At 37.7% G+C, this 25,278-nt stretch overlaps 8 protein-coding genes across 8 annotated transcripts; 7 read left to right on the forward strand and 1 right to left on the reverse strand.

Annotated features, from left to right (window-relative positions):
- Positions 1-357: 357 nt before the first annotated feature.
- Positions 358-6,045, forward strand: LOC146139437 (solute carrier family 38 member 10-like). Its single transcript, XM_083391297.1, has 3 exons — positions 358-2,765; positions 3,442-3,643; positions 3,946-6,045. The coding sequence occupies exons 1-3, from the start codon at positions 405-407 to the stop codon at positions 3,954-3,956; spliced, it is 2,574 nt and encodes an 857-aa protein (XP_083247423.1). The 5' UTR covers positions 358-404; the 3' UTR covers positions 3,957-6,045.
- A 1,058-nt stretch (positions 6,046-7,103) lies between these two features.
- Positions 7,104-8,068, reverse strand: LOC146139438 (heat shock protein 30C-like). Its single transcript, XM_083392101.1, has one exon. The coding sequence runs from the start codon at positions 7,999-8,001 to the stop codon at positions 7,405-7,407; it is 597 nt and encodes a 198-aa protein (XP_083248227.1). The 5' UTR covers positions 8,002-8,068; the 3' UTR covers positions 7,104-7,404.
- Positions 8,069-8,640: 572 nt separating this feature from the next.
- On the forward strand, positions 8,641-9,494 carry LOC146139439 (heat shock protein 30C-like). The gene has a single exon (XM_083392265.1). The coding sequence runs from the start codon at positions 8,724-8,726 to the stop codon at positions 9,333-9,335; it is 612 nt and encodes a 203-aa protein (XP_083248391.1). The 5' UTR covers positions 8,641-8,723; the 3' UTR covers positions 9,336-9,494.
- A 3,464-nt stretch (positions 9,495-12,958) lies between these two features.
- LOC146139440 (uncharacterized) lies at positions 12,959-14,201 on the forward strand. The gene is made up of 2 exons (XM_083392445.1): positions 12,959-12,975; positions 13,099-14,201. Exons 1-2 carry the CDS (start codon positions 12,959-12,961, stop codon positions 13,682-13,684), a joined length of 603 nt encoding a protein of 200 aa, XP_083248571.1. The 3' UTR covers positions 13,685-14,201.
- A 9-nt stretch (positions 14,202-14,210) lies between these two features.
- On the forward strand, positions 14,211-14,660 carry LOC146139441 (heat shock protein Hsp-12.2-like). Its single transcript, XM_083392447.1, has one exon. It carries the CDS (start codon positions 14,211-14,213, stop codon positions 14,658-14,660), a length of 450 nt encoding a protein of 149 aa, XP_083248573.1.
- Positions 14,661-16,338: 1,678 nt separating this feature from the next.
- Positions 16,339-17,238, forward strand: LOC146139442 (alpha-crystallin B chain-like). Its single transcript, XM_083392207.1, has one exon. The coding sequence runs from the start codon at positions 16,391-16,393 to the stop codon at positions 16,982-16,984; it is 594 nt and encodes a 197-aa protein (XP_083248333.1). The 5' UTR covers positions 16,339-16,390; the 3' UTR covers positions 16,985-17,238.
- Positions 17,239-17,464: 226 nt separating this feature from the next.
- LOC146139443 (uncharacterized) lies at positions 17,465-21,277 on the forward strand. Its single transcript, XM_083392293.1, has 7 exons — positions 17,465-17,603; positions 17,754-17,797; positions 18,358-18,499; positions 18,690-18,745; positions 18,896-18,997; positions 19,160-19,694; positions 20,655-21,277. The coding sequence occupies exons 1-7, from the start codon at positions 17,534-17,536 to the stop codon at positions 20,705-20,707; spliced, it is 1,002 nt and encodes a 333-aa protein (XP_083248419.1). The 5' UTR covers positions 17,465-17,533; the 3' UTR covers positions 20,708-21,277.
- Positions 21,278-22,510: 1,233 nt separating this feature from the next.
- LOC146139444 (uncharacterized) lies at positions 22,511-24,834 on the forward strand. Its single transcript, XM_083392448.1, has 4 exons — positions 22,511-22,522; positions 22,901-23,023; positions 23,554-23,703; positions 24,394-24,834. Exons 1-4 carry the CDS (start codon positions 22,511-22,513, stop codon positions 24,832-24,834), a joined length of 726 nt encoding a protein of 241 aa, XP_083248574.1.
- The last annotated feature ends 444 nt before the right edge of the window (positions 24,835-25,278 follow it).

Consider the following 25,278-nt stretch of genomic DNA (forward strand, 5'->3'; position numbering starts at 1 on the left):
TAAATATGATAATATTTGCCCCACCCATAGCCGAACGTTAGCGAACCCGCACTTCAACCCAAATATTGTGCGTTGATTCAATTTGTTTGAACTCTGTTTGGTAGGATTCTAGACCAGCGCTCAATAATATGGTTTTATGGAACAAGTCAAATGATTTTTCGACAACAGAATGAGTCATAATCTTTAAAAGTAAAACTCCATTGTTTGCATTGTAGTTATGACTATGAGTAAAAGAGTAAAGTTGTACTCTGTTGGGTGATTAAAAAGTGCCTAATTCCCCAAAATAGAAGTATATCAATTACTATGCATCATCACAGTCTTGTGTAACCTTAATTCATATGCTTGTTTCAAGGCGCTCCAGCCACAACTTTATACTGTAAGCAAGTCAGGGTATAATTGATAAAATGGATAGCAATGCACCTTTTGTTGCAAACCTGGTCAACAGCATTATAGGAGTGAGTGTACTTGCTATGCCCTACTGCATGAAGAAATGTGGAATTCTTCTGGGACTGGCACTGCTCCTAGGTGCATCATGGCTCACCTATGTGTCTTGCAGTATGCTCATCACATCAGCTGTTATAACAAGGCGAAGGAGCTATGAGTATTTGGCTTTTCACACACTTGGTCCCACAGGAAAACTCATAGTCGAAATGAGTATGATTGGTCTCATGCTGGGGACCTGTGTGGCATTTTATGTCATTATCGGAGACCTTGCTACTAGCATTTTTGCCTCCTATGTAAGCACTAATGAACTTCAACTGAGAACGTTTGTGATAATTTTTTGTGCGCTGTGTATTGCCCTTCCATTGGGGTTAATGAGAAACCTATCGGTGCTTGGCAAGATAGGATTTCTATCACTGATGTTTTACTTTTGTTTTCTGTTGGTCATGTTATATAACGCAGTTGCAAATGGGTTTTTAACATTCGAGTGGCTGTCGAAAATCGAACTTTTTCGCCCAGCAGGCATATTTCAAATCCTGCCTATTTTCAGCCTGGCCTATGCCTGCCAATGTCAGCTGTTTGTCTTGTACGATTCAATTGAAGATCCAACCGTGATGCGAATGGAAATGATAGTCACACGTGCCATGAAGCTAGTCACGTTTGTCTATTGCCTGGTTGCCATCTTTGGATATACAACCTACCACGCTCTTGTTCAAGGAAACGTTTTGCAAAACTTGCCACACACAGTTCTACTGGAGCTGGTTAAGTTTGGTTTTGCAGGCTCTGTTGTGATTGGATTTCCCTTGATGATATTTCCGTGCCGACAGAGCATTTACACTCTTTTCTTTGGACAGCAGTCCCCTGTCGATGGAGTTGCATCCAAAACCTACATTGAGCCTTTCACATTCAAAATCTTAACTCTTTGCATTGTTCTTTCGACTATGACAGTGGCCATCTTCATTCCAAATGTAGAGACGATCTTGGGTTTAACTGGTGCAACAATGGGTTCCTTGATTTGCTACATATTGCCTGCGGTGATTTATTCCAAGGCCTACACTAAGGGAAATGGCGTACTTCCAAAGCTTGTATTTATCCTTGGCTGTGTTCTACTGGTTGTATGCACATACCAAAACCTGACTGCCATCCCCGAACCAAAGCCTGATATTGCGAAGATAATTCACCCAGATAATGTAGACAATCCTGTGGTACCTCCCAATAACGTTGTTCAGGATTCAGATGAAAAAGCCGTGCCTATTTTAGATAAACCCCTGTTAAATAATCCTCAACTGCAAGATCTGGACAGTGAAAAACGAGTTGAGCCACCCAATCCGATTGAGCCTATAGTGAATAACATTCCAAATGAGCATCAAGAAGAGCCGGTTGAAGGTATGAACAACGAGGAAAAAGTGCCACTTGTTGGTGCAGATGTTAAACACAATGCTGACCCTCCTCAAGCTATTAATGAAAATCGAGACACCAGAGAAAAAAAGGATTCAAACCATGAAATTAATTCACCGGTGGAGCATGAAAAGGTTAAAGATCATGTTATCGAAAAACCAAAAACAGAAGTTGTTGATCAAGAAAAAGCTCCCGAGCACGAACAGAAGAGGGAAGATGGCAACAATCATTTGCAAGAGGAAAAGCATGAAGCCGATGCCGAAAACAACGACTCTGAGCATAAAGAAGGGGCTGACATTGATGACAAGCTGCTTCTGGAGAAAATACAGGAACAACACAAGAAGCAACACGCATTGTTGGAAGAACAGCATGAAATCATTGAGCAACTGGTGAAGCATCAACAAGAGAAAACTGATGATGAAGATCCAAAAGAGAACGTTCCCAAAGCTAGTGAAGATGAAAATCCAGCACCTGTCTTGCAAAAGCAACCTGCAGTCAACCAAAAAGAGCCAGCATTGGCAGATGCAGAAAAACAACCTATAATTGCGAATAGGCAACCAGATGTACCCTTAAATGCCAATGGGGGCCAAGATGTCAAGCAACACCCAGTTGTCCAAAAGAAACCGGATGCGGCGTTAAATAGACAACCTGTGATCGCCAACAACGAACCAGTTGTAAACTTAGTAAAGCCAGTAGAAAAACGGCAAGATCCTGCTCCTGTTCATGCAAATCCGCCAGAAGCTTTGCCTGTTGTAAATCAGGCTAAGCCTCAACCTGTATTGGAACAAGAGCACAAACTTCCCGAAGCTGTCAGAAATGCAGAAGAAAAACTAAATGCACCCGCAGCTGCTGTTCAGCCGGGTGCAGGGGTCGTTCCAAACAACCCCGCTCCTGTTGTGCCACAAAACCCAGCAGTGTTGATTCCTGTAAGATTTTTTGTTTTTATTTATTAATTAAAACCATATTTGGCATATAATCTGTAAAGCGGTTTCCAAATTCTGCTGATGAATCTGAGGATTAATAACCTAAAAGTGTTAAAAATCAAACTTTTACAGAAAAAATTAAATTGTAAACACAAAAGTGTTTTCTTAATTATAAATATATCTGCCTATTAAATAAAGATGACTAATTATATCTGATCAATGCTGATACCCGATCCCCAATGGTAGTATCAGCAGGGATGGGATATTCAAAAACTAATAGGTTAACATTTGCTTGAGACTTATCAATGCAAAATCAAATTGTGACAGAACAACCTGGAAAATCACCTTGAATGTTTTAATTTCATCTATTTTGCATGTTTGAACGTAGTAATGACCTCTTTTGGTATCGAAATTGATCACAATACTTTTTTGTTTAAAATATCCAGGGTATTGGAATAAAAGTTTATGTATAGGACATTCTGAATATTATAATAGCCTGGTGTATTGTTTAAAACAGTAATTTCCCACCAGAATGCCATTTTAGCATTTAAGCATGCCAAATCATTTTTTGACTATTGTTTTGTAAATGCCTGTACGGTTTGAAAAGTTGATTAGCTTGGTGACCACTGACTGTTGGTTCAATTTCTAACCAAAAATTTCCAATCCATGTTATTTGCAGCAAAATCAAGCAAATGATGTTGTTCAAGCTGCTGCAGATAAAAAACATTTGCCACCCGTTGCTGCTGTCAATGAACAACTAGACAATGAGCCGGCTAAGATTGACAAGCGGGAAGTTGTTCAACCAACTATAACTCAGCAACCTGAAAATGTCGAGGGCGAAGAACTGCACAAAGCAAGAGATCTGAAATCTGTTGAAGAAGGTATGTTTGTATATTTAAGTGTACTTCAATTTGATTCTTTTTTTTATTGATGGTGGGAGCTTTATTTGCACTGTTTTGGCTTTTTGTTGTAATTTACAGATGCGATGAATTATCTCTTACAAAACAACACTTTTAGGCCGTTTATTAAAGTGCAGAGATATCAGACCACGTTTTTCGATTTATTTGTATAAAAGAAAAACTTTGTGTATCTTAAGCTTATTAATGTTAGCCAAAGGACCTTCTTTTAGTTTAATACTACCTATAATTAAACGTAAACTTGTATGTTTTTCCTCGTTTTGCAGTCGTTGAATGAAAAGAACAACACTGTCAGTGAATGCACTGCCATGAAAGAGACACTCATTAATACATGGCGCGATTGCAGAAGAACATCGCCCCTTCTTCACAAGTTGCTTATCTCTATGCATTTCAACAAAATCAACACGTCTTCGGATAGGCGTGAAAGTGGAAATGGAAAATTGGCCATCATTTTACAAGGCAGGACCCGTCCGTTTTTTATTCTATTGAAACTTTTAAATCCGCGCCTAAAATCTATAATGTGCCGTGTGATTTTGAGTTGCAGTATTGGCAATTGTTTGAATTTTTAAACTTGACAGCTAAACACCCTAAGCAGACCGTAATCTACTAACTGAGCAATATGTCACTTGAATCATAAGTGGGTTAAAAGAGGGCTCTTGAAATCGCTCCCATGGGCTTCGGGTTTCAATAGACTAAGTTTGGGTTTGATTCTATAAACGGAAGCCACTACAACCTGACTGACGGTTCATAAGTATTGGCTTAATTTGTTTTGGCCTGCGACAGAAAAATTTGACATGTCGGTGATGTATTGTTACATAAACAATACCGTTTTGATGCTTTGAATGCTGTTAGAGTCGCGCCAGGTTCGGCATTGACCAGGGGTGAATAAAATACCAGTCCATCGCACTCCCTTCCACCTTGTGGGTAAAATGCATAACAAAATAGGACCACAATAATTTGAAATGACCAGTCACCTAAATATTACAAGTTTTATTCTTACCGTAACATGATTAATTCTCGTTTTTTCTACCATCCATTCGACCGTTATCAACTAAGTACGTGTCATAAAAATGTTGTTCGGGCAGTCGGGGTATGTAATTAAAAGCAAAGCAACCCATTTTACTTTGGCCAGCGACGTGATAAAATGTCGTTTTTATTACCTGCCGCACGAACGCAGTTGAGGCAGACCGTGCGAACTCTGGCAGCTGGGCGCGTCCAAAAATATCCGCCTAATCAGTTAATTACTCTTTCTAATTCGAGATCAATGGGCGATAAACCAGCGCGTGCGTTTCGGACATGCTAACCACCGTTGTGCCAACAGCGTAGAACAACACAGGAAAACGAAATACGTGTACCTATGCTTTTCTCAAAGCTTATGACAATGTTTTTTTAACTAAACGAAATAAAAGTTGCGTAAAATTGAGCAAAATGTTTCCAAGGAGAAATTAAACTTTTAATAATTTTCGAACAGCGTTAATAAAATTCTAAAATCAGAAACCCGAGTCCGACTCCGCAGCCCTGCCGAAAATTTTCCTTTTCGAAATTAAGTTTGTGCTAATTGTGATAACCTTGCTGTAGTTTAGTTGCGATAAGAAGTTCATTTTCGTCTAAAGTGCAGTATCCACTCTCGTTATTAATTTTGTTTACGGTCTACGTATAGTCGTTATTTCAGCAGCAACTTTTTGTCCCTAAGCCTATTGTTACATTGGTATAAATCGGTAACATTTTATGTTTCGTCATCGAGTCTTCGGCGCATTGTATCGTGTGCGTTGTGTAAAGAACGTTCGCGCAAAATTAAATTTTCGTCAATGTGCTTTGTCCAATGCAGACTCTGAAGGTTTAACATTTTTTTAATTTGCACGTTCCTTACAATCGAGCTATAGTTCGTGTGTTAAATTAAAAAAGTCAAATAAAAAAATATACATCAATTCCAATCTCGTTGAGCATAATCGCGCTTATGTGTTTTAATTGACTCTTATACTCGTCTTTTTTTGCTCCGTCCTTTAATTAAAAGTTTTGAGAAACAAATCATCTTTAAAATAAATATAATTCGCGTTTTTAATGAACTGTTGGTAAGGTCGCACCCAAGCGATTCAAGCTTGTCCGGTAATTGTGAGGGTAAGGAAGGTTTAATTTCGTTTTTTTCACGTGTTTTATTTTTGTGTAGTGCCACTGTAATGTCGAACTTCGCCCTACGATTGCTTTGCGAACGTTCACTTTCATCTTTCCCTCTCCTTTTCTTTCGCGTAACTTGTTAAGAAGCCGTCTTGCCTGTTCTCTTTTTTGCGCGCTTGTTTCTAACAAAGGTTTTAGTTGAAAGATGATTTTACGACCGGTTCGTCGCTTCTCGTTGAAAATAAAACGATATAAATGTGATTTTGGTGTTCAGTAGTATAGCAGGCCAGGGCCGCAGGGCAACCCTAAGCCAATGCAGAATTTACGAATTACTTTAGCTACCAGCTTGTGTCATATGTTTTATCATTTCCTCGCGGATTTGTTACGTGGAAAAATACTTGTTACGTCATTACAGTAACTGCCGCACACATGCGTAACATTAAATTAATGAAATAACAAATTAAACTTAATTGCCGCCTCAGAAAGGAATTGCCGCCTGTGAAAACATAAATTTATTTACCGCAAAAGTGTCACAGAAAAGAGGTTCGTTGTCACGTTTGATCCTGTGACTGGTCGATTGTGAGTCTCTAAAAAATATGGTCGATTGCAATCAAACATAAGTTGGCCACACCTGGTATACAGGTAAGAATGGTTTCTCAAAGTATTTGCTTGTTTTTTCTGTGATAACAAATTCTTTTATATTCGAGGCTTTTGGGATACTGGCAAGATTACGAAATGGATTTCAGGTGTTTCTTACTTTACGAACTGTTCTTAAAATGTCACTCATTTGGCCGGCAAATTACTTTGGTCGAGAAACCTTGGGAAGTATCTACCAGGCGATCCCGTTATCAAGATTTGCGAAACTCATCACTACATTGTTGTATGTCCGAAAAAAGTCTTTAAAAACAGATTTTTCATACTTAAAAATATATTTGAGTCTTTGGTTATACAAACGTTTCTTTGTCGCCACCTAGCGATATATTTTATAGTATTAAAATACACAAACAAAAAATGGTTTATCGTTGCCGTAGTACACGTGTACAGTAAAACCTGTTGCAAATCTACCGCTAATAAAACCTGACGACTTTAAACTCCATATATATATATATTTTAAAGTTGGCAGTTATAGGTTACTCCTTTAATAAAATCACAGTTTTCTTTCCTGGGTTACACTATTAGACCTTAAATTCACGAAGAAAGAATAAAACCTCTATATATTAAAATCATTTCAAATAACAGACTCCTGTATGTTGACTATCCCAAAATGTTTTGTTTTCCTAATTTTGCTTTTTCAGCACTGCGACTTACATATGACATAACGAAGTTCATTGCAAATACTAATAAACACAGTATAATGAACACCTAATACAACAGAGTTAAAGGTTTAATCAGTGGTCCGCACCAGCGAGCAGCAATCAACATTTATCTAAAGGAAAACGTGGATTTTAGCGCAAGACGTAATCAAAAATATTTTTCTAGTGAGAAGTAATTACATATAAATGGCGATCGTTAGAAGGTAAAACAATGTACATTGTACAACAAATTTAGGAAAGAGATAGAAGCGCTTTGTTAGGTCAATAGATATACCAAATAAAAACACTTATTAAATTTCAAGATTTTGGCTCCTCTGCATTTTCAGGCTCCGACGATTTATCGGAAGTCATTGCTTCTTTATCTTCCGGTTTCGACTCTTCAGGTGTGGTCTCAACTTGAACATCCACCTGTTGTTCTTCCGGCGCTTTCAGAGCCAAACGCGGAGCGGTGACTTTAAGGACTCCTCCCTCGCCAAGAGTGGATGTCAGTTGCTGGGCGTCCACCGTGTCCGGGAGGACCAGGGATCGATGATACTCCCTCCTCGTGTGAGACACAATCCCGTCCTGATCCGACTCCACCTCAGATCTCGCTTCAACGATCACCTTTTGACCGACCGTCTTCACTTTGATGTCGCCAGGAGCGAAGCCTTTCAGGTCGAAGTCGTAGGTAAAAGGCGAAGTTTCTTCGTTTTCATTTTTATCTTCATTTTTCTTGCTATCGTCGTCCTTTGTCGCCAACGTTAAAAACCTCGGCAAGCTTTGAAGTAGCAGTTCTTCCAATGCATCTACGGGACGAGGTTGAAACAAAGCCAGCGTGAATGGATCCCATTCGTACCTCGCGTACGGCTGTCTTCTCACGCAGCAGCTGGCTGGGTAACATACACGCACTGACATCCTTCTGTTTAACTATCTTCTATATACTTCAAAAATACGAAAGTGTTCGAGCTGCTTTTGGTTGGTTTCGGATAAACTTATCTTATGCCATCTACCGAATCTGACGACTTATATACTAGCCGCGAACGTTCGAGAGAGAATGACGTACGCGTAAGAGAAGTGAATCGAAAAAAGAAAAAATGGCGTGAGAGAAATTGTCGAGAAAAAAAGTCTCCTAAGAGTAACACAGGATTTTTACGAAGGGTCGAAAGTATATTTTTTTAAGCGGCTCGAACTTTTGTTAAACGTCGTAAGTCGGGTTAAATTGCACTTTTTGGTACCTACAGCCATTTTTTGCAAACAATATGGAAAAAATATGTTTTGAAAAATATTACCAAAAAAGGGTAAAAACACGGCTTTTAGTTTAATCTATTTTACCATTTATTTCCAATGCAATAATTTAATTGAAACAACAAATTCAAACAAACATTTGCATAAAGTCACTATTACTCGACACGCCCCAATGTTCGCGTCGTTTCGCGAAGCTCTCGAACCTTCTTTCTTTTCTGGAATATTCTCTCGCTCGCGTCATCTTCTCTCGAAAATTCTAGGCCAGTATATATAGCGACGCTCGGCTGAACTGCACCAAAATCAGTCAATCTGAATTCTTTCGCAGTTATAAAGTATAGGAATTTACTAAAAAGTGACAAGTTAAAAGTACTTAAATATTTAAAATAGAAGAAATGGCAGTACGTGTATTCTATCCAGGACGTCGTTGCTTAAGAAGACAACCGTATACAAGATACGAATGGGACCCATTCACACTGGCTCCTTTTCAACCGCGGTCAGTAGATACCTTGGAAGAATTGCTGTTACAGAGCTTGCCGAGATTCCTTACGTTGGCGAAAAGAGACGAAAAAAAGAATAATGAAAACCACAAAAACAAGGAAGAAAATACGGAAAACGAGAAAACTTCGCCTTTCACGTACGACTTTGACCTAAAGGGCTTCGCTCCTGGCGACATCAAAGTGAAGACTGTTGGTCAAAAAGTGATAGTGGAAGCGAGATCTGAGGTGGAGTCGGATCAGGACGGGATTGTGTCTCACACGAGGAGGGAGTACCACCGATCCCTGGTCCTCCCGGACACGGTGGACGCCCAGCAAATGACCTCCACTTTTGGCGAAGGAGAAGTCCTCAAGGTCACCGCTCCGCGTTTGGCTTTGAATGCTCCGGAAGAGCAGCAGGTGGAAGTCCAAGTTGAGACAACTCCCGAAGAGTCGAAACCGAAAGATAAAGAAGCTACGACCTCTGAAACTCCGGAGCCAGCTCACACAGATGACGAGCGAAATTCCTAAACCCTTGTCGTCTTACGTTTTCCTGTTTTATATGTCATTTGCTGCGTAACTTTTTATGTGGTTAAAAATATTGCTTTGTTTTTTCGCTATTAATCCGAGATTAACAGACATTTGGAAACTATTCAAACAATCTTTGTGTAATTAGTGTATTTTATGATGTTCATATTTTGCAATAAATTATTGTGAAAGAAATGCAACTAAAAATTTCTTTTTAAAGAGTTCAATAAACCAATTAAGTAAAAACCATTCTTCCCCTTAATCTTATTGCTGTGTCTCTGTTATTTATTATACAATACTGATCAAGGTAGGTTTGAATAGTTCTATTTTTGTTTATAATAACGAGTGTTATTATTAAAGACATCTGATATATATTAACCAGGTTCCAACTGTTTTAACTTAGTTCATCGCATTTAAATGAACTATAGTTTTTTGCCAAAATATATATACCTAATTTTATTTTTGTCTTGCGCAATAAAAGTATTTTAAACCCTAGTTATTTTCTCGTAACATTCCGTCTTAAAAATGTTTAATGTGCATTAAAAACACAAAGACCAAAAAAGCATCGGTATTATTTTTGTTAAAGCCTTTTTTAAGGCCATAACGTTGAGCTACGTGATAACGGCAAACCTTAATAGAGAGTTATGGTAGCTATGAAATCAAAGTAAAGTCAACCCTTTGATTAATTTTGAATAAATGTTGTTTTTTGTACCCATTGTTCTGTGTGAGAAAGGCGCTTATGGGTCAAACTGGTTTTCTCATATGAAGTTTTCGTACCGGGTTTTTGCAGTTAATTTGTGACATTATGAACGTCGATGACATTGAAAAGTTTTTAACGGCACTAACTAACACTCCTTGTGTAGTGTCATGCGAAGCTATATAAAAACAAGAATAAGCTGAAACACTTTCAAATAAGGATACTCCCATAGACAATGCGATGTAAACGAAAGATTCTTGCTTTCGAATCAGACTGTTTATTTACTACAAACAAGTATAAAAGCACAAAACCATTCCTTAAAGTTTTACAGAAACATATATTTCAGCATTTAAAATAGGCATGATCAGTTCCTGTAAAAAAATAACCTGTATAAAATACCAAAAATATATGTTAAATGTGAAACAAAAAACATATATATATATACAAGATAGCCACTTTTAACTACATTTTTGGCATTATATACATGATTGTGTTTTTTACAGATACTGATGATGTCCATATTTTATACGGCGAAGCATATATTTCTGGCAAATTTAAAACAAATATTTTATGCTTTTATACCTGTTTTTACTTCAAGAAAGAGTAAACAAGAATGAGTTCAGAAAATAAGATTGCTACTTGAATTACATTACAAAGTGTAAGTAACTTTGAGTGTACTCTGCGTGCGTTTTTGCAGAAATCAATGCTGCTAAAGTTTTCTAGACCATGAGGTTATTAAAGTACGTACCAGCACATCATTTCGCTTCAAGCCGATTGGCTTATTGTGCGTTCACGTATTTGTCCGAAAGCTAACAAGAAAATACATGTTGGGCGTATCAAAAGTAAAGGCCAAGTGGTGTGGGATTGTTATTTGCGGTTTATATTCTAATAGCAACCGTGTTTCACCGAAAATGAAACAATCTTGAAAATAAATTTGTTTTGAAGTAAATAAGTAAAATTTTGGAAAGCCAGCAATCTCTTGTTTGCGCATGATTTAGTTTAACCAGACCTTCCTTTTTCTAGAAGGTTCTCTTTAAACTCGTTTTGACAGGGCGTGTCAAATCAGTGGAAGACGTGCTGGTACAAAGCTATCAAGGGCATAACAATCTTATTTCGGCTGATACAAAAAATAATGGAAATGGCAATGCGTGTTTACTACTCTGGGTACCCTTTCGGAAGACATCCATGTCTAAGTTATGAATGGGATCCATTCTCGCTGTTTTCATTTCAACCTCGTCCAATGGAAGGATTCGTACTTCATAGCATTCCGAGATTCCGATCGTTGACAACAAAAGACGAGGAAGCGTCTGCTGAAGTTGGGAAGACGAAAATCCCCCAAAACGAATGGCAAATGAAATCCAAACTTTAATTCTCGTGTTACGAATTTCTATGTACATGCTTACCATTGTCAATATGTTATTATTTTAGATAAATCATAGATCTTCTTAAACGTGTTGTAAACCTTTTTTCAGAATAAAATAAATATAAGTACCGGAATTAAAGCTTGGGAATGATTTTTGTTATAGTAATAAGAATGTTATGTCATCTAAATAAAATTGTACATTAACCTTTTGGCAAGAAAATCTGACAAACTCTTGCTATGACAATAAATATTGAAGCAAGACATTAGTTAGGAAAACCGAATAAAAGCATAAAACGGCGGGAAATTCAAAGCAGTGTGGTGAGACAAGCGCACACTTTGCCATTGAGGTAATACAATTATCAAAAAATATAACTTTGTTTCTTAAGCACGAAAATTTATAGTAAAAGTGCGACATAACGTGATCCGTTCTCATGAAGCAACAGCATATGCGCCATGCTGCAATTATTGCTTTCTTGCAAAACAGCAGAAAAACAGCACGCACTAAATGCTAAAACATTCCAAGCTAGAAGACGTTTCAAAAGTAAACAAAGAAGGTGGCTTGGGAAAACGCATGTGACCCTGATCACGAAATCGCTCAGCCGTGCAATTAGTACACACTACAAGCTATAGCTTGTAAAGAGCGACGCATGTCTGTTTGTGTTAGTGCTTATGATTATAACATGTTCGCCTGGTAAAGTGCAAGATATTTCACCTCGATACTATTTTCCTTACTGGGCTGGTCTGGCAAATCCAGTCGGCATTTGACTCAGCTAATCTCAAAAGCAGTGTTCTTGAGCTATATAGTTTCATGAGGCTGCTGGTGGTTGTTAACTGGGCAGAACGTTAGGAACGCTATACATGCGAGACGTGTGTTATTGTGCGAAGGCGTAGCTATGCTGAATTTTTCAAACGTACATTAAACCCATAAGTGACCTGACAATATGCACTTTGTAATGCTATGGCAGCAGTTTGTTTATGTTCGACTTAGTGGAGTTCGTTAATACGGAGATCAACGCCCCCCCCCCCCCTGTTGAAATATACACATTTCCAATATATGGCGTGCCGGTAATATGTTTCAAGAATAAAAATAAATGCAGATAACGGCAACAGAAGTTTACAAAAAGATTACCTATAATTACAAATTCACAATCGCATTGAATTAATATTTTACCTGTCAAGTAGCTTTCTGCTTGACCAAGAACTGCAGTTGTATTGTGTTGTATTCGTACAATGCGTTGACTAACTCAAAAATGTTTTGTTGTCTTAATTTTTATTTTTTAACACTACGACTTATAAATGGCATAACGAAGTTTATTGCAAATGCTAATATACACAGTACAATGAACACCTTTTATATAGAACAGAGTAAAAAGGTTTAACCTTTGCTCTCCATCAACGAGCAGCAATCAAGTTTGGGTAAAACCAAAAAAAAAGATTAAAATGTCGAGTAGATTTGTATACAAAAGTTTATACTGCGCGAAATCGACATTTATCTAAAGGAAAACCTGGATTTTAGCGCACGACATAATCAAAAATATTTTTCTAAAGAGAAGTAGTTACAGATCAATGGCGGTCGTTAGAAGGTAAAACAATGTACATTGTACAACAAATTTAGGACAGAAATAGAAGCGCTTTGTTAGTTCAATAGGTATACCAAATAAAAACAGTTATTAAATTTCAAGATTTTCGCTCCTCTGCATTTCCAGACTCCGTCGATTTTTCGGAAGTCGTTGCTTCTTTATCTTCCGGTTTCGACTCTTCGGGAGTTGTATCAACTTGAACATCCACCTGTTGTTCTTCCGGAGCTTTCAGAGCCAAACGCGGAGCGTTGACCTTAAGGACTCCTCCCTCGCCAAGAGTGGAAGTCAGTTGCTGGGCGTCCACCGTATCCGGGAGGACCAGGGATCGATGATACTCCCTCCTCGTGTGAGACACAATTCGGTCGCTCCTGGCGACATCAAAGTGAAGACTGTTGGTCAAAAGGTTATCGTGGAAGCAAGATCTGAGGTGGAGTCGGATCAGGACGGGATTGTGTCTCACACGAGGAAGGAGTACCAGCGATCCCTGGCCCTCCCGGCAACCGTGGACGCCCAGCAACTGACCTCGACTCTTGGCGAGGGAGGTGTCCTCAAGGTCACTGCTCCGCGTTTGGTTCTGAAGGCTCCGGAAGAGCAACAGGTTGAAGTTCAAGTTGAGACAACTCCCGAAGAGCCGAAACCGAAAGATGAAGAAGCAACGACTTCTGAAACTCCATCGGAGCCAGCTCACACAGATGAAGAGCTAAAATCCTAAACCCTTCTCGTTTTGCGCTTTCTTGTTTACGTTTTGCTGTTTTTGTGTGTCATTTGCTGCGCCACCCATTTATGTTGTTCAAAATATTACTTTGTTTTTTCTCTATTAATCCAAGATTAACAGACATTTAACAAAAATCTATACAAACTGTATTTTTATAAAAGTAGGGTATTTCATTATGTTCATATTTTGCAATAAATTTTTGTGAAAAAAAATACAACAAAAATTTCTTTTTTTAAGAAGTTTAATATACGATTTATGTAAAAAACATTCTTCCTCCTAATTGTATTGCTGTGTCGCTGTTATTTCTTATACAGTACCAATGAAGGTAATTATGCTTACTTGTCCTTAACAAGGTTATTAAAAATTTGGTTTTAATAGTTCCATTTCTATTTATAACAACAACGTGTGTAATTATTGAAGCCATCTGATATGTTAACTAGACGTTCAATCTGCTTTAACTTAGTTCTTTGCAATACAAATAAAATACAGTTTTCCGTCCAAAATATCTATGCATAATTTTCCAATGGAAGGATTCTTACTTCATGGCATTCCGAGATTCCGATGGTTGACAACAAAGGAAGATGGCAATAATAGAAATGAAGATAAAACAGTGAAAGACAGCAACGCTTCTTTAACTTGCGACCTGAACCTGAAAGGATTCGCTCCTGACGACATCAAAGTGAAGACTGGGGGTCAAACGGTGATCGTTAAAGCTAGATCTAAGGTGGAGTCGGATCAGGATGGGATTGTGTCTCACACCACAAAAAAGTACCACCAATCCCTGGTCCTCCCGGACACGGTGGACGCCCAGCACCTGACCTGGACTCTTGGCGAGGAAGGAGTCCTCAAGGTCACCGCTCCGCGTTTGGATTTAAAGGCTCTGGAAGAGCAACAAGTAAAGGTGGAAGCGTCTGCTGAAGTTAAGAAGGCGAAAATGCCAATAAATGAGGGACAACTGAAATCCAAGCTTTAATTCTCGTGTTATGAATTTCTGTTTGCATGTTTATACAATTGTCTATATATGCAATTTAATGCGATTGGAAAATAAACCCAAAGGAAATTGGAAAAGAAACCAAAGATTGGAAAGAAACCAAAGATGTTTTTATTTAAACGTGTTGCAAATCATTTTGTGAAAATCGTAAATATAAGTAACGGCATTAAAACTTGTAAATTATTTTTGCAATAGTAAAAAGAATTTAATTTTGCTATCTAATGAAAATTATAAATATAAGCAAGAAACAATTTAAGCAAGAAACAAACAAATTGTTGCTATGACCGAAAGATAAGAGCAAGTCATTAATAAGTAATCCGAATAAGAGCATAAAACAGTGGGAAATGATTCAATGCAGTTTGGTAAAACAAACTCATGCCTGAATATGGACCATGGAGGGATACAACAGCACAATTTATTTATTAAGAACAAAAATTTATGCTGGAATTAGGGCAGAACATTAAAGCGTGATCGCTTTAGACGGAGCTTTCCTCTATTTTGTTGTACAATTGTGATTTGTGCAGCACAGTAAAAGCATGCGGCGGCTGCAATTATTGCTTTCCAGCAGAACAGCAGAAAAACAGCACGCACGAGAACATTCTATGATATAGGCCGTTTCAAAAGTAAATATAGAGTGTGGCTTGTCTAAGCGCACGTGACCTTCATCGGTAAATCAATCAGCCGTGCAATTAGTAAACAAACCCACCAGCTGAATGCAACTGAAGTATTTTTTGAAGTAACGTACCAGCAGCTTTATGGGTATTCGGCGTGCCGGTAGAATGTTTCAAAAATAAAAGTAAAAACAGCCAACGGCACGAGAAGTTTACAAAAAGGTCAATTATAATTACAATTCAGAAACGCTTTGAAACAATATGTTACCACCTGTTCAGGGATAAGAGTTGTTTGTGTTGTATCATACAATGCCTTATCAGATTTGTAGTAGATCGGGAGTTATTCAAGTCGGTTCCATGGATCCCCTTGGGGGTCTTTCTTGCTACCTGTGGTCTACGCGTAGCAAAACAAATGTTGGGATCCGCTGTAAAAAAGAACCCCTGTAGTAGATGATGTAGACAGCATCGTTTTTCATTGACTTTGTATTGAATACAACAAGAACCCCCCCAAAAATGCATCTCGTGAGCTGACAATATTATTCTTATATACTGGAGTTTTAGATAAATATAAATTATACAACACATTGACCAGCCTGGCCCATGTATTGATTTCGTAATTCAGGATTTGTTTAATTTTTCAAGTTTAAAGTTCAAATTCATCACATTACTAATTTGTTATTAAACCTTAAAAATGTCGAAACCTACATTTTTATATAATCTATAGCAAATACAAATCTTCCTATTTTTGCTAGTTTTGGGATATTTTTATGTTGGTATGTTTTGACTAAGGGCCTTAACAGTTAACAGGCATAAAAAGCTTGAAAATTCCAGCAAGTGCTGGCAGTCGATGTGAATACTCTAAAGTTCCAGTAACCTCGAATAGCAGTCTGTGACGAAAAAAACAAACACGACCAGTCGACCAGACGCTTCGAGAAAAATCCAACCGGGCGTATCAAAAGTAAAAGAGCAACGGCTGCGGTTAGTCGTGCAAACGGCCCAAACAATATATAAAGGGAACGCGAATCGCGCATCAGGCATTTAGAGGAGTGTTCAGAGCAGTAGTGTTTAACTTTAACGAGAAAAGCACAGAAGCTAAAAAAGATGTCTTTGAGAGGTTACGATTCGCCGTTGAGTCTGTTTTTGATGCCGATGGTTTCTGACATGCAAAGGTCGATATCTCGCATGCACGACGCGATGGATAACGACGATTTTTGGCGATCGGCGGGAAATAGAGCGGCGATTTCAGGTGAAGGCAAGCAACGTGGGCTGTACGATCAGCGCGGCTGGCTCAGTCCGTTCCATTACCGCCCTGACTGGTTTTCGGCGTCCAATCGCCAAGGCGCGCCGCTGACGGTGGACAAGAGCGACCCCAACAATTTCACCTTCAACTTTGACCTGGTCGGTTTTCAACCGGGCGACATCAAGGTCAAAACGGTCGGCAACAAGGTCGTGGTCGACGCGGTAAAAGAAGACCAGCACGCTGACGAGGAATGCGAGTCGTACTCGCGGCGACAGTTCCACCGTTCTCTTGTCGTACCAGACAACGTCAATGCTGATCAACTGACTTCGACTTTTGACCAGAAGGCTGGCGTACTAAAGCTAAAGGCACCGTACCTTTCTCTTCCGCCCCCTGAAGAGCATACCAAAGAAGTGCCAATCACCGTTGAGAAAATGGAGGCCGTCGAAGGCCAGTAATTTCTATTTAGTCCTAAACGGCCACTGTATAAATAATCGTTTCTGTGTTCGTTATAATAACTGGATAAGTTTGTTCGGTTTTTGTTGCTGGTGATCATTCGCTATGGTGTATAGTTCACTGTAATTTGTATCAATGTTGTGCAAATAAAATGGATAAGTTTGTTCGGTTTTTGTTGCTGGTGATCATTCGCTATGGTGTATAGTTGACTGTAATTTGTATAATCGTTGTGCAAATAAAAGGAAAACTCAGTAAATACTCACGTCTCTTTTCAATTTTGTACTCTACGGGGAAACAAATGAAACAAACTTCAAACTTGTGTTTTTTAATTGAAGACCGGTTGCCACAGTATTTCGAAAGAAATGTTTGTGGTTAATTCCCAGTTCAGAGAACTATTTAAACATTAGTGTTTTTTTATTTACACTTATTTATTTGTAAATTTCTTATTTGCAAAGGTATAACACTTAATAAACGTTATTTTCAGTTATTGTTTAGCCGTTGCGTTATTTGTAGCCGTTATCGAAGTTTAAGTCTCCGTTTCAATAATAATAATGAGGCCTGATGAACACAAGCAAAAGAAAAGTGCACAATACAAGAAAAAACATGGCATAGACAAAAAAGGTGCAGCAAAAAATAATTACTGTTCATATTTTTTTAATTGTTAAGAAAATTCATCTTGCCTTTAAATAACAATATTAAGCTTAGTCGAAAAATATTATAGATTAACTCAATTCACAAAGTGAAACCCCCTTGGTTTTATTTTTAATTTAGACTCAAAGCCCAAACAAGAAAACCATCCTGAAACAAAAGTAAAGGTAAATGAACCTTCATTTAAAGAATATGTTTACATATATTTTTGCTTTATCAACCCTATGATCTCTAATTTAAACCCTGACTGCATTCCATTTTCTGTGGTCGCCAAAGATTCTCGCCAAACCTTATTTTACTGAAATCCCAAGACTAAAATACTGTGACATAACCACCGAAAAAGTAAATTTTCATTTTCAAAAAGAATATTTTATGCTAAAATATTCCACTCAAAGATTTTTAAGCAGCTCGCCAAAGATCTATGGCTCAAAGGCTCTGCATGCAATCGTGATCTGATATATATATCATACATATATCACAACTAAGAAACCTGTTTTATTAAATACACTCACCTGGTGTATTTTTTAAATAAACAGGCATGCAATTTTTAGCTGTTATACTGATTTGAAATAGAAATATATTTTAGGTTGTTATGTAATTCTATATGACAGGCTTTCCCAATCCTTGTTTTTTAATGCTTTTTGACGTCATGGACGAATTTTGTACCATTTACAATGAAAGACTTCTCTACACAGCTCAATAAACTTTGTTGTTTCATAATTTGAAGGATGATGACCCAATCTTACCTGATAAAAATGTGCAGACATTTTCCCGACGCAAAGTGCAAAGCAATTGGCAGCGATATGATGAACCTGAGCAGTTAGTAACACTGATTGGAGAAGATTACGACAAAGTTTTAGCTTCATCAAGTAAGTAGCGTAATGCGAAAAGATAGTAAATACTTAATTGATAATTTTTCTTATCAATGCCATATTGTAAATCAAAGATTAGAATAATTATGAAAAACTATGTGCCTTTCATTGCTGAAATAACCTTTTTAATAAAACACAGTTTGTTTAACTTGTAAGTGATCTTTTAATTCAAGTTTATTTTTCCAAGGTAAAACCGGATCACATTTTAGATTAAAGGAGGAAAAGGAATGGGACTTTGACATGGTAAGAATTTCTGGCTAAAGCAGTACAGCTGAATCAATTTGTTTCAACTTTGAAATTTAATAATTTTTAGTTTACTGTAAGTTGTAAAATTTGGTTACAGTAACCCTGCTCTCTCTACTCGTTTTCTGAACTGATATCCTTTTGTTTCAGGATTTTGAAGATGTCCTTTCTATCGACACAGCAAAGATTGCTGAAGCATTGTCACAGTTGACATTTTGTGAAAAATTTGATTTCAACCCTAAAGATTTTGATGTATGTGCTAGAAATTTAAAGTTGTATAGAAACACAATATGGCCTATTTATCAACAATAGCTTATTGGTTAAATTCACGAAACATAAAACATGTAAAAAAACTAATAATTTTTAATAAACAGATTTTACAATGCAGTTTTTAATTGTGTTTACATTTTGAAGCCTGAATTATTACAAGCTATTGATGGTGACCCAGCAGACGATGAAGGTGGAATGCAAGCAACATGCCCCACTTTTGTTCCAAACATGGATTCATTTGACTTTCAACTACCCAAAACTAATCCCAATAGCTTACTTACAACAGAACTAAAAACAGAATCGGAAGACAGAGTCCCAGCAACTGTTGATCCTGTTAAAGAATGTTCAGAGATTAAACAAACATCAGAAGCAGACCTTACGTCACAAAACCAAGACCCTGATAAAGCTTGTTTATCCAAAGTCTCTGCTAACCTTCTTTCTGCAGACGAGCCTAAAACAAAAAGTGACACAAGCAGTGTTGATAAAGCAGTCGCAACATTGTCAATTCCAGATGATCTTGAAAGCGAGCTGGATGATCTTTTGTCAGACACTGTAGCACCCACTCCAAAGCAACAAATTTTAACCATAAACAAGCCTCCCCTAAAATCTTCTGAAAAGGTGGTGGTAAATGTTTTGGACGATGCATCGATTGAGGATAAAACAACTTCTACAAAGATAGGTTGGTATTAAATTCGAATCTAATTTGTCTATTAGTTTCTTCATCGATAAAGCGGTTCTTTTTTAGGTGCTGTAGTTCATTTTTAAATGTGTAATAATTTTTCAGCAAGCAAAGCGTTCGTTATAAAAGCTGTGACGCATTTTATTCCTTATACCATAAAGCAGTCGCCTCCAACCTGTGGGTCGCCTAAAATTTTCTGGGGTCGCAATAACTCATCATATTCTTACTGTTTCAGTGCGATTCATGTATTTTGTTTTCTTTGCAATTACGTCACACTAATAAATGTGACTGAGTACATAGGAAAGATAAGCTTTTGTTTCTTCTACATAAAATAGGTGTTTTTAGCTCCTAAGAATGGCTAGGTTACAAAAATTTCAGCAAATAAATATTTACTTTTGGACTTTTATGCAACTAACATACCCGACTCTGTCCAAATTTGTGAGTTAACTACTCTTTCCGTTTTCAACCACATGGCTTTGTTAACGAAATTTAGCGCACTAAGCATATTGAAAACGAAACATCGTGCATCGCTTGGAAGTAGAGCATGGCCGTTATGCTTATGCAAAGTGGAGACGCGTTTTCAAAACTGGTGGACAGTGGGCATTATGCAGGCGCCACCGTCGCACTTAGTGTTGAAACAAATTTAAATTTTTGCTTTATTTCGTGTGCTAAATATAAATTCATAATTTAAACTATACTACCTAAAATAAATCATTTAGGTGTGTATAATTTACATATATTCGCTTGTGTTACTTAGTTCCAGCATTATTATATATATAATTTATTCCTATCTGTAAAAAATTGGGTCGCAATATAAATTCTGATTTAAATTTATTTAAATTGGGGTCGCTTTTTGAAAAGGTTGGAGACCACTGCCATAAAGCATAAAGATTGTCCCCTTAAAAGGAGGCAAACGTTCTCTATTTGAACTATTTAATTTTCTCTATTTAACCCCGCCAGGTGTCGCTGATGAGCAGGACCTGGACGACTGGTTGGACGAGCTGATTTCGTGACAAAAAAGCCAAAGCAAAGGTTTAAAAGAATCGACTTGGTTTAAATGTTAGAAAGCCGGGAAACTTTCGCCTGACGCAAGCCTTAAGTCGAATACTGTTTTCGGTTTTAAGCAAAGGAATCTAACCTTTTAACCTTTTACTGCGTTTGAGGAGTTGTTTAAAAGGTTAACGCGGCGTTTCCTTTGACCGTGACAAAAGCTGCGGGTCAAATTTGTCACTCTTTGTGGCAAATGTTAACCGGAAAAAAGTTGGATTTAAAAGTCTCAACCTGCACATATAACGTATATAATGGAATCGCCGACCGTCGATTTTTTGGTTTGGGTTTCCCAAGGACATTAGGCAAACTGAAACGATAATAGCCAAATCGTAGAGAAAATCATCTTAGCTATCAAGTGTTGTTTGTTTTTTTGCGGATTGAAACTGCGCATTGTTTGTAATGCTAAATAATGCTATACTACCTAACCATATATATATGTTTGGGAAAGCTTCATATAACCCTAAGTTTGCGATGTAAACGGGTGTTGCATCATTATTTTTAAGACATTTAAACACCGTCATTCGACTGTAAAACTTGTTGATAAGTTGAATAAAATTGTGACATCATGCAGTTATTACAATCTAACCGCAGTTTGGTAGACATCAGGCAAATGCACCATGTCTGGTTTGTAGCCAAACGCGTGGTCATCCAATCTTACGAAAATCTCTTAGTTGTTCTCGGCTGGAAAGATGGTTTGCAAGGACTGCAAATACAGACAGTTCACACTAAAAAGACGGTCGCTAGTGCGAGCGAAAACAAGGTCCCGTAAAAGTCGCGCATCTTGACCTTTATCGCCGCGAGGAAATTTAACATGATGAGCCTTACTCATTCCGGCATGCATAATGCATAGCGGACCTTATCAGCAAACAAGTGCACAGAGATCGACCACGGTAAGAGAAAGGTAGAAAAGTTTTGGTAGTCGGACGAGAGAACCTCTTACAAAAATAGTTTTGGCTTTGAGAGTTTAAGCTGCTTTAGTTACGAATGTGAAAGTGGTAATAAGATGATTTTGAAGTGGCAACAACCTTAAATCTTAAATAAAACCGCAAAAAATAAAAAATGCTATTTTTGTCAAATTTACTTTACCGTTCAAGCCAGTGGTTCCCAAACTGTGGGCCACAAGACTATTTTCAGTGGGCCATGGAGCTATTTGAAAATATTGCAACTAAATATGTTTTGTTTTACTAAAATAATTGTTAGTATATCTAAAACTATATAGGAACGAGGCCCTATTTGTGAACTATATACGTAAAGGCAAAATCTATCGACTTATGTTTTTTTTTATTTGCTACGCAGTTAGCACTTTAAATTTAGTTTGTTGTCACAGTGATATTTAATCCCAATCTTGAAACTAACCGGTATTCAAAAGGATTATTTGGATGTTGTTAGAATTAATGCATTTTTTTAAATTGTCCGACTATGTAGACGTAAATTGCAGACAGGCAATTTTGCTAAAGCCTATGTATATTAACAAGGTTAACAAGGTTAATATATCTTATTTGGATGATGGGCTAAAGGTCATAGGCCTACAAAAAACTTACACCGGCCACAAACTATTTTATTAAAAAAATATAGGCCACGGAATAAAAAAGTTTGGGAACCACTGGTTTTGGATAATGCATTTTACTAAATAGGATGCAAAGACGAAGGACAAGGTGCTAGGTATTATTTTTTACAAGCATTTAGCAATAAGGTGTTTATAACATTACTTCATCGAGGCGACAACCAAAAACTGAATTTGTGTATCTACCGCGTTCGGCTGTAGGATGGAGTATTTGGTAAGCAAAGTATTTCGGGTTTTCTCGTGTAGTCCCGTAAGCCTTGAAAATCTTAACTGAAGTTTTACGTATAAGAATAAGATAAAGCAGGCAAGAGTGCTACATTGGTGGTTGACTTGCTTTTACCCTACCTAAAAAAGTAAAGAAAAATACGTTTAAAGTGCGCAATACCTAGATGTAGGCTATTTTAAGCTTTAAAACCGCTAGGACTTAAAAAAGTAAAAAAACTACGTTTAAAGTGTGCATTACCTATAAATTTATTGAAAGCTTTAATTCGAGTTGATAGAAAACGCCGATTTGATTTCAACCATAATCCGATTCTGTTATGTGGAAATTTGGTACATTTCTATCAAGAGTTGAAGTAGTTTTTTGTGACAGGATACGAGTAGATCGGCAAGAAAGTATGAGCCCGGAAGAACTTCACGGTACAGAAGAGTCGATCCGCGAAGCAGCAACATAATTCTCGGATACGATAAAGACCATTGGGCAACTACAAACGGGGTAAACGCACTTAACAGCAATATTAATGGACAGAAATAAAAAAAACACTGTATGAGCACAGTTTTATTTGATTGTCGTTGACAAAAAGACGGAACCGCGCACGAACGCAACGTCGTTTTACGGTTTAGTTAGATCAGTGATTGTCAAAAGTATGCTACAGCACAGCATTGTGGCTTGAGGTTTCAAAGTGTGACGAGGAACTTTAGTACGTAACTTTTAAAATAACCCATTTTGCCGCGAATTGTTTATTTTATTCATAAGTTTGAAAACTACTTGTTTGAAACCTTAGAGATTTCGAGATTTCGAAGTTTAGGTATCGCTACCTTTTGCTTGGTATGTTTTAATTTTCTGGTAATAGAGTTGTATGGCGAGTAAAAGGCCCTCGCGAAGCAGTTATACTTTAAAACAACATTTCAAGCTAAAATCAAAAGGGCTAACTTAACTTGTTCTGCTGAGGAATATAACAGCCTAATTTCTGTTCACAAAACCCAAATGCAAATGCATTGTTCTTGATTCTGTGTTTCTTGCAGGACATCCAGCAGCAGGTGGTGTACGGCAGCAACAACCAGGGGAGAGCGGTGACGGGCGACAGAAAGATGACGTCATCACGAAAGAGGGGGATGCTGGAGTCGACGCTGTCGCTAGGCAACTCGTGCAACGACTGGCACACCGAATCGAAGGTGAGAATTTAAATCGAAGTTGTTATACGTAGTAAAAAACATGTTGAAAATGAATAAAGATATATTTCGAAATCAAAATGCTACCTATTCCATAAGGGCTTTGGTATTTCTTACTACGCCTACGCCTACGCCTACGCCTAACTTAAACCACTCACCATGATGCTAAAAAGTTATTATGTTTTGAAATCTAAATACTCGATTTGTTTTGATGGTTTGAGAATAGAGGACTGGCAATCGCAGGCAAGATGTAAACAATTTTTTCGCATTTTATTGACTTAGTTAATATTAAACAAAGAAAACTATTATATTTAACCAGTATGATTTAGCCTGCAGTAGTTTGGTGACCATTGATCTTATCAAAGCTTAGATTCAAAGACAAAAGAGGTTGCGCAAATTTAATGTCTGGTATAAAAATATCAATAAATTAAAGAAAAACATTAATAAATTAAAAATATCAATAAATTAAAAAGCATAAAACAACACTTTGCGTTTAATACCGACTATAGAGACTAATTTGCCAGCAATTTTTTTTTTTTTTAATTTGCCAGTAAATGTTCAATCAAATCAATTTATGAAGTGGCTTTTTAAGGTTAAGTCCACTGTTAAGACTTAGAGTTTTTACATCATATACGTACACAAACAACACCGCTTTGTTTTAACTTTAGCATGAGCCAATGTATTTGTCTGTAGCACAACTACCACACGCACGACCTGCGTACCTGGGGCCCGCGGGCGCTCATCCAGAAGGACAGCTACTCGTGGACGGAGGACCACCGGCGCCAGCTGGCCCAGCTCCGGGACGCCAGTAACTCCCAGGTGACCCCGGCCATGTCGGCCTACGTCAAGCTGCCGCCCATCTACGCCAAGGCGAACAACGGCAGCAACGGACAGTACGACAGCAACCAGCAGATGTACAACGGCGGCGGCCAACAGCCCAAGTACAACAGCAGCAACGGACAGGTTCAGCAGCTAAACAACAGCTTTCCGCCGCAAAATCAGAATCAGATGGGAAATGGATTTCAACACCAGCAAATGAGCACCATGGAAAACGGGGGCTTACCCGAACTTGGGAAGAGCCGTCGCGCGAGTCGACGTCGCAGACCGCCACCTAGCGACGAGGATGATATTTAGATTTTCGTTTTTTCGCCGGCCGATTTAAACGATTCTTGACCGTTTTGAATTAAGTTTGGCACTTTGGACGGCAAAAAAGCTGCAAGCACATACGGAAATAAATGGGAAACTACAAATAATATATGATTCGTGTAGAATTTTTGAATTGTGCGATTTTATTTGCGCATTCTATACTCGGACTTACTTATCAGCCTCTATCAGTTGCTACAAAACCTAAGACAAACTTCAGCATTAAGCCATGAATGTTTTGCCTCCATTGCATTTTTGTCTCCATAAATTGCATTTATTAAATGTACATAAGTTTCATGTTTGATGAAATAATAATAATATTATTATTTGTGGTTTTGCTTGAAGTTTCATGTTTGTAATACATGACGTACATTGCCTCTTGTTGGGAAAACTTATGTGCAGTTGAAGAAGACAATCTTATTTTAATCGATTTGA

The sequence above is a fragment of the Ascidiella aspersa genome, chromosome 6 (genome assembly GCF_963924565.1).
Source record: "Ascidiella aspersa chromosome 6, kaAscAspe10.2, whole genome shotgun sequence".
Classification (NCBI taxonomy): Eukaryota; Metazoa; Chordata; class Ascidiacea; order Phlebobranchia; family Ascidiidae; genus Ascidiella; species Ascidiella aspersa.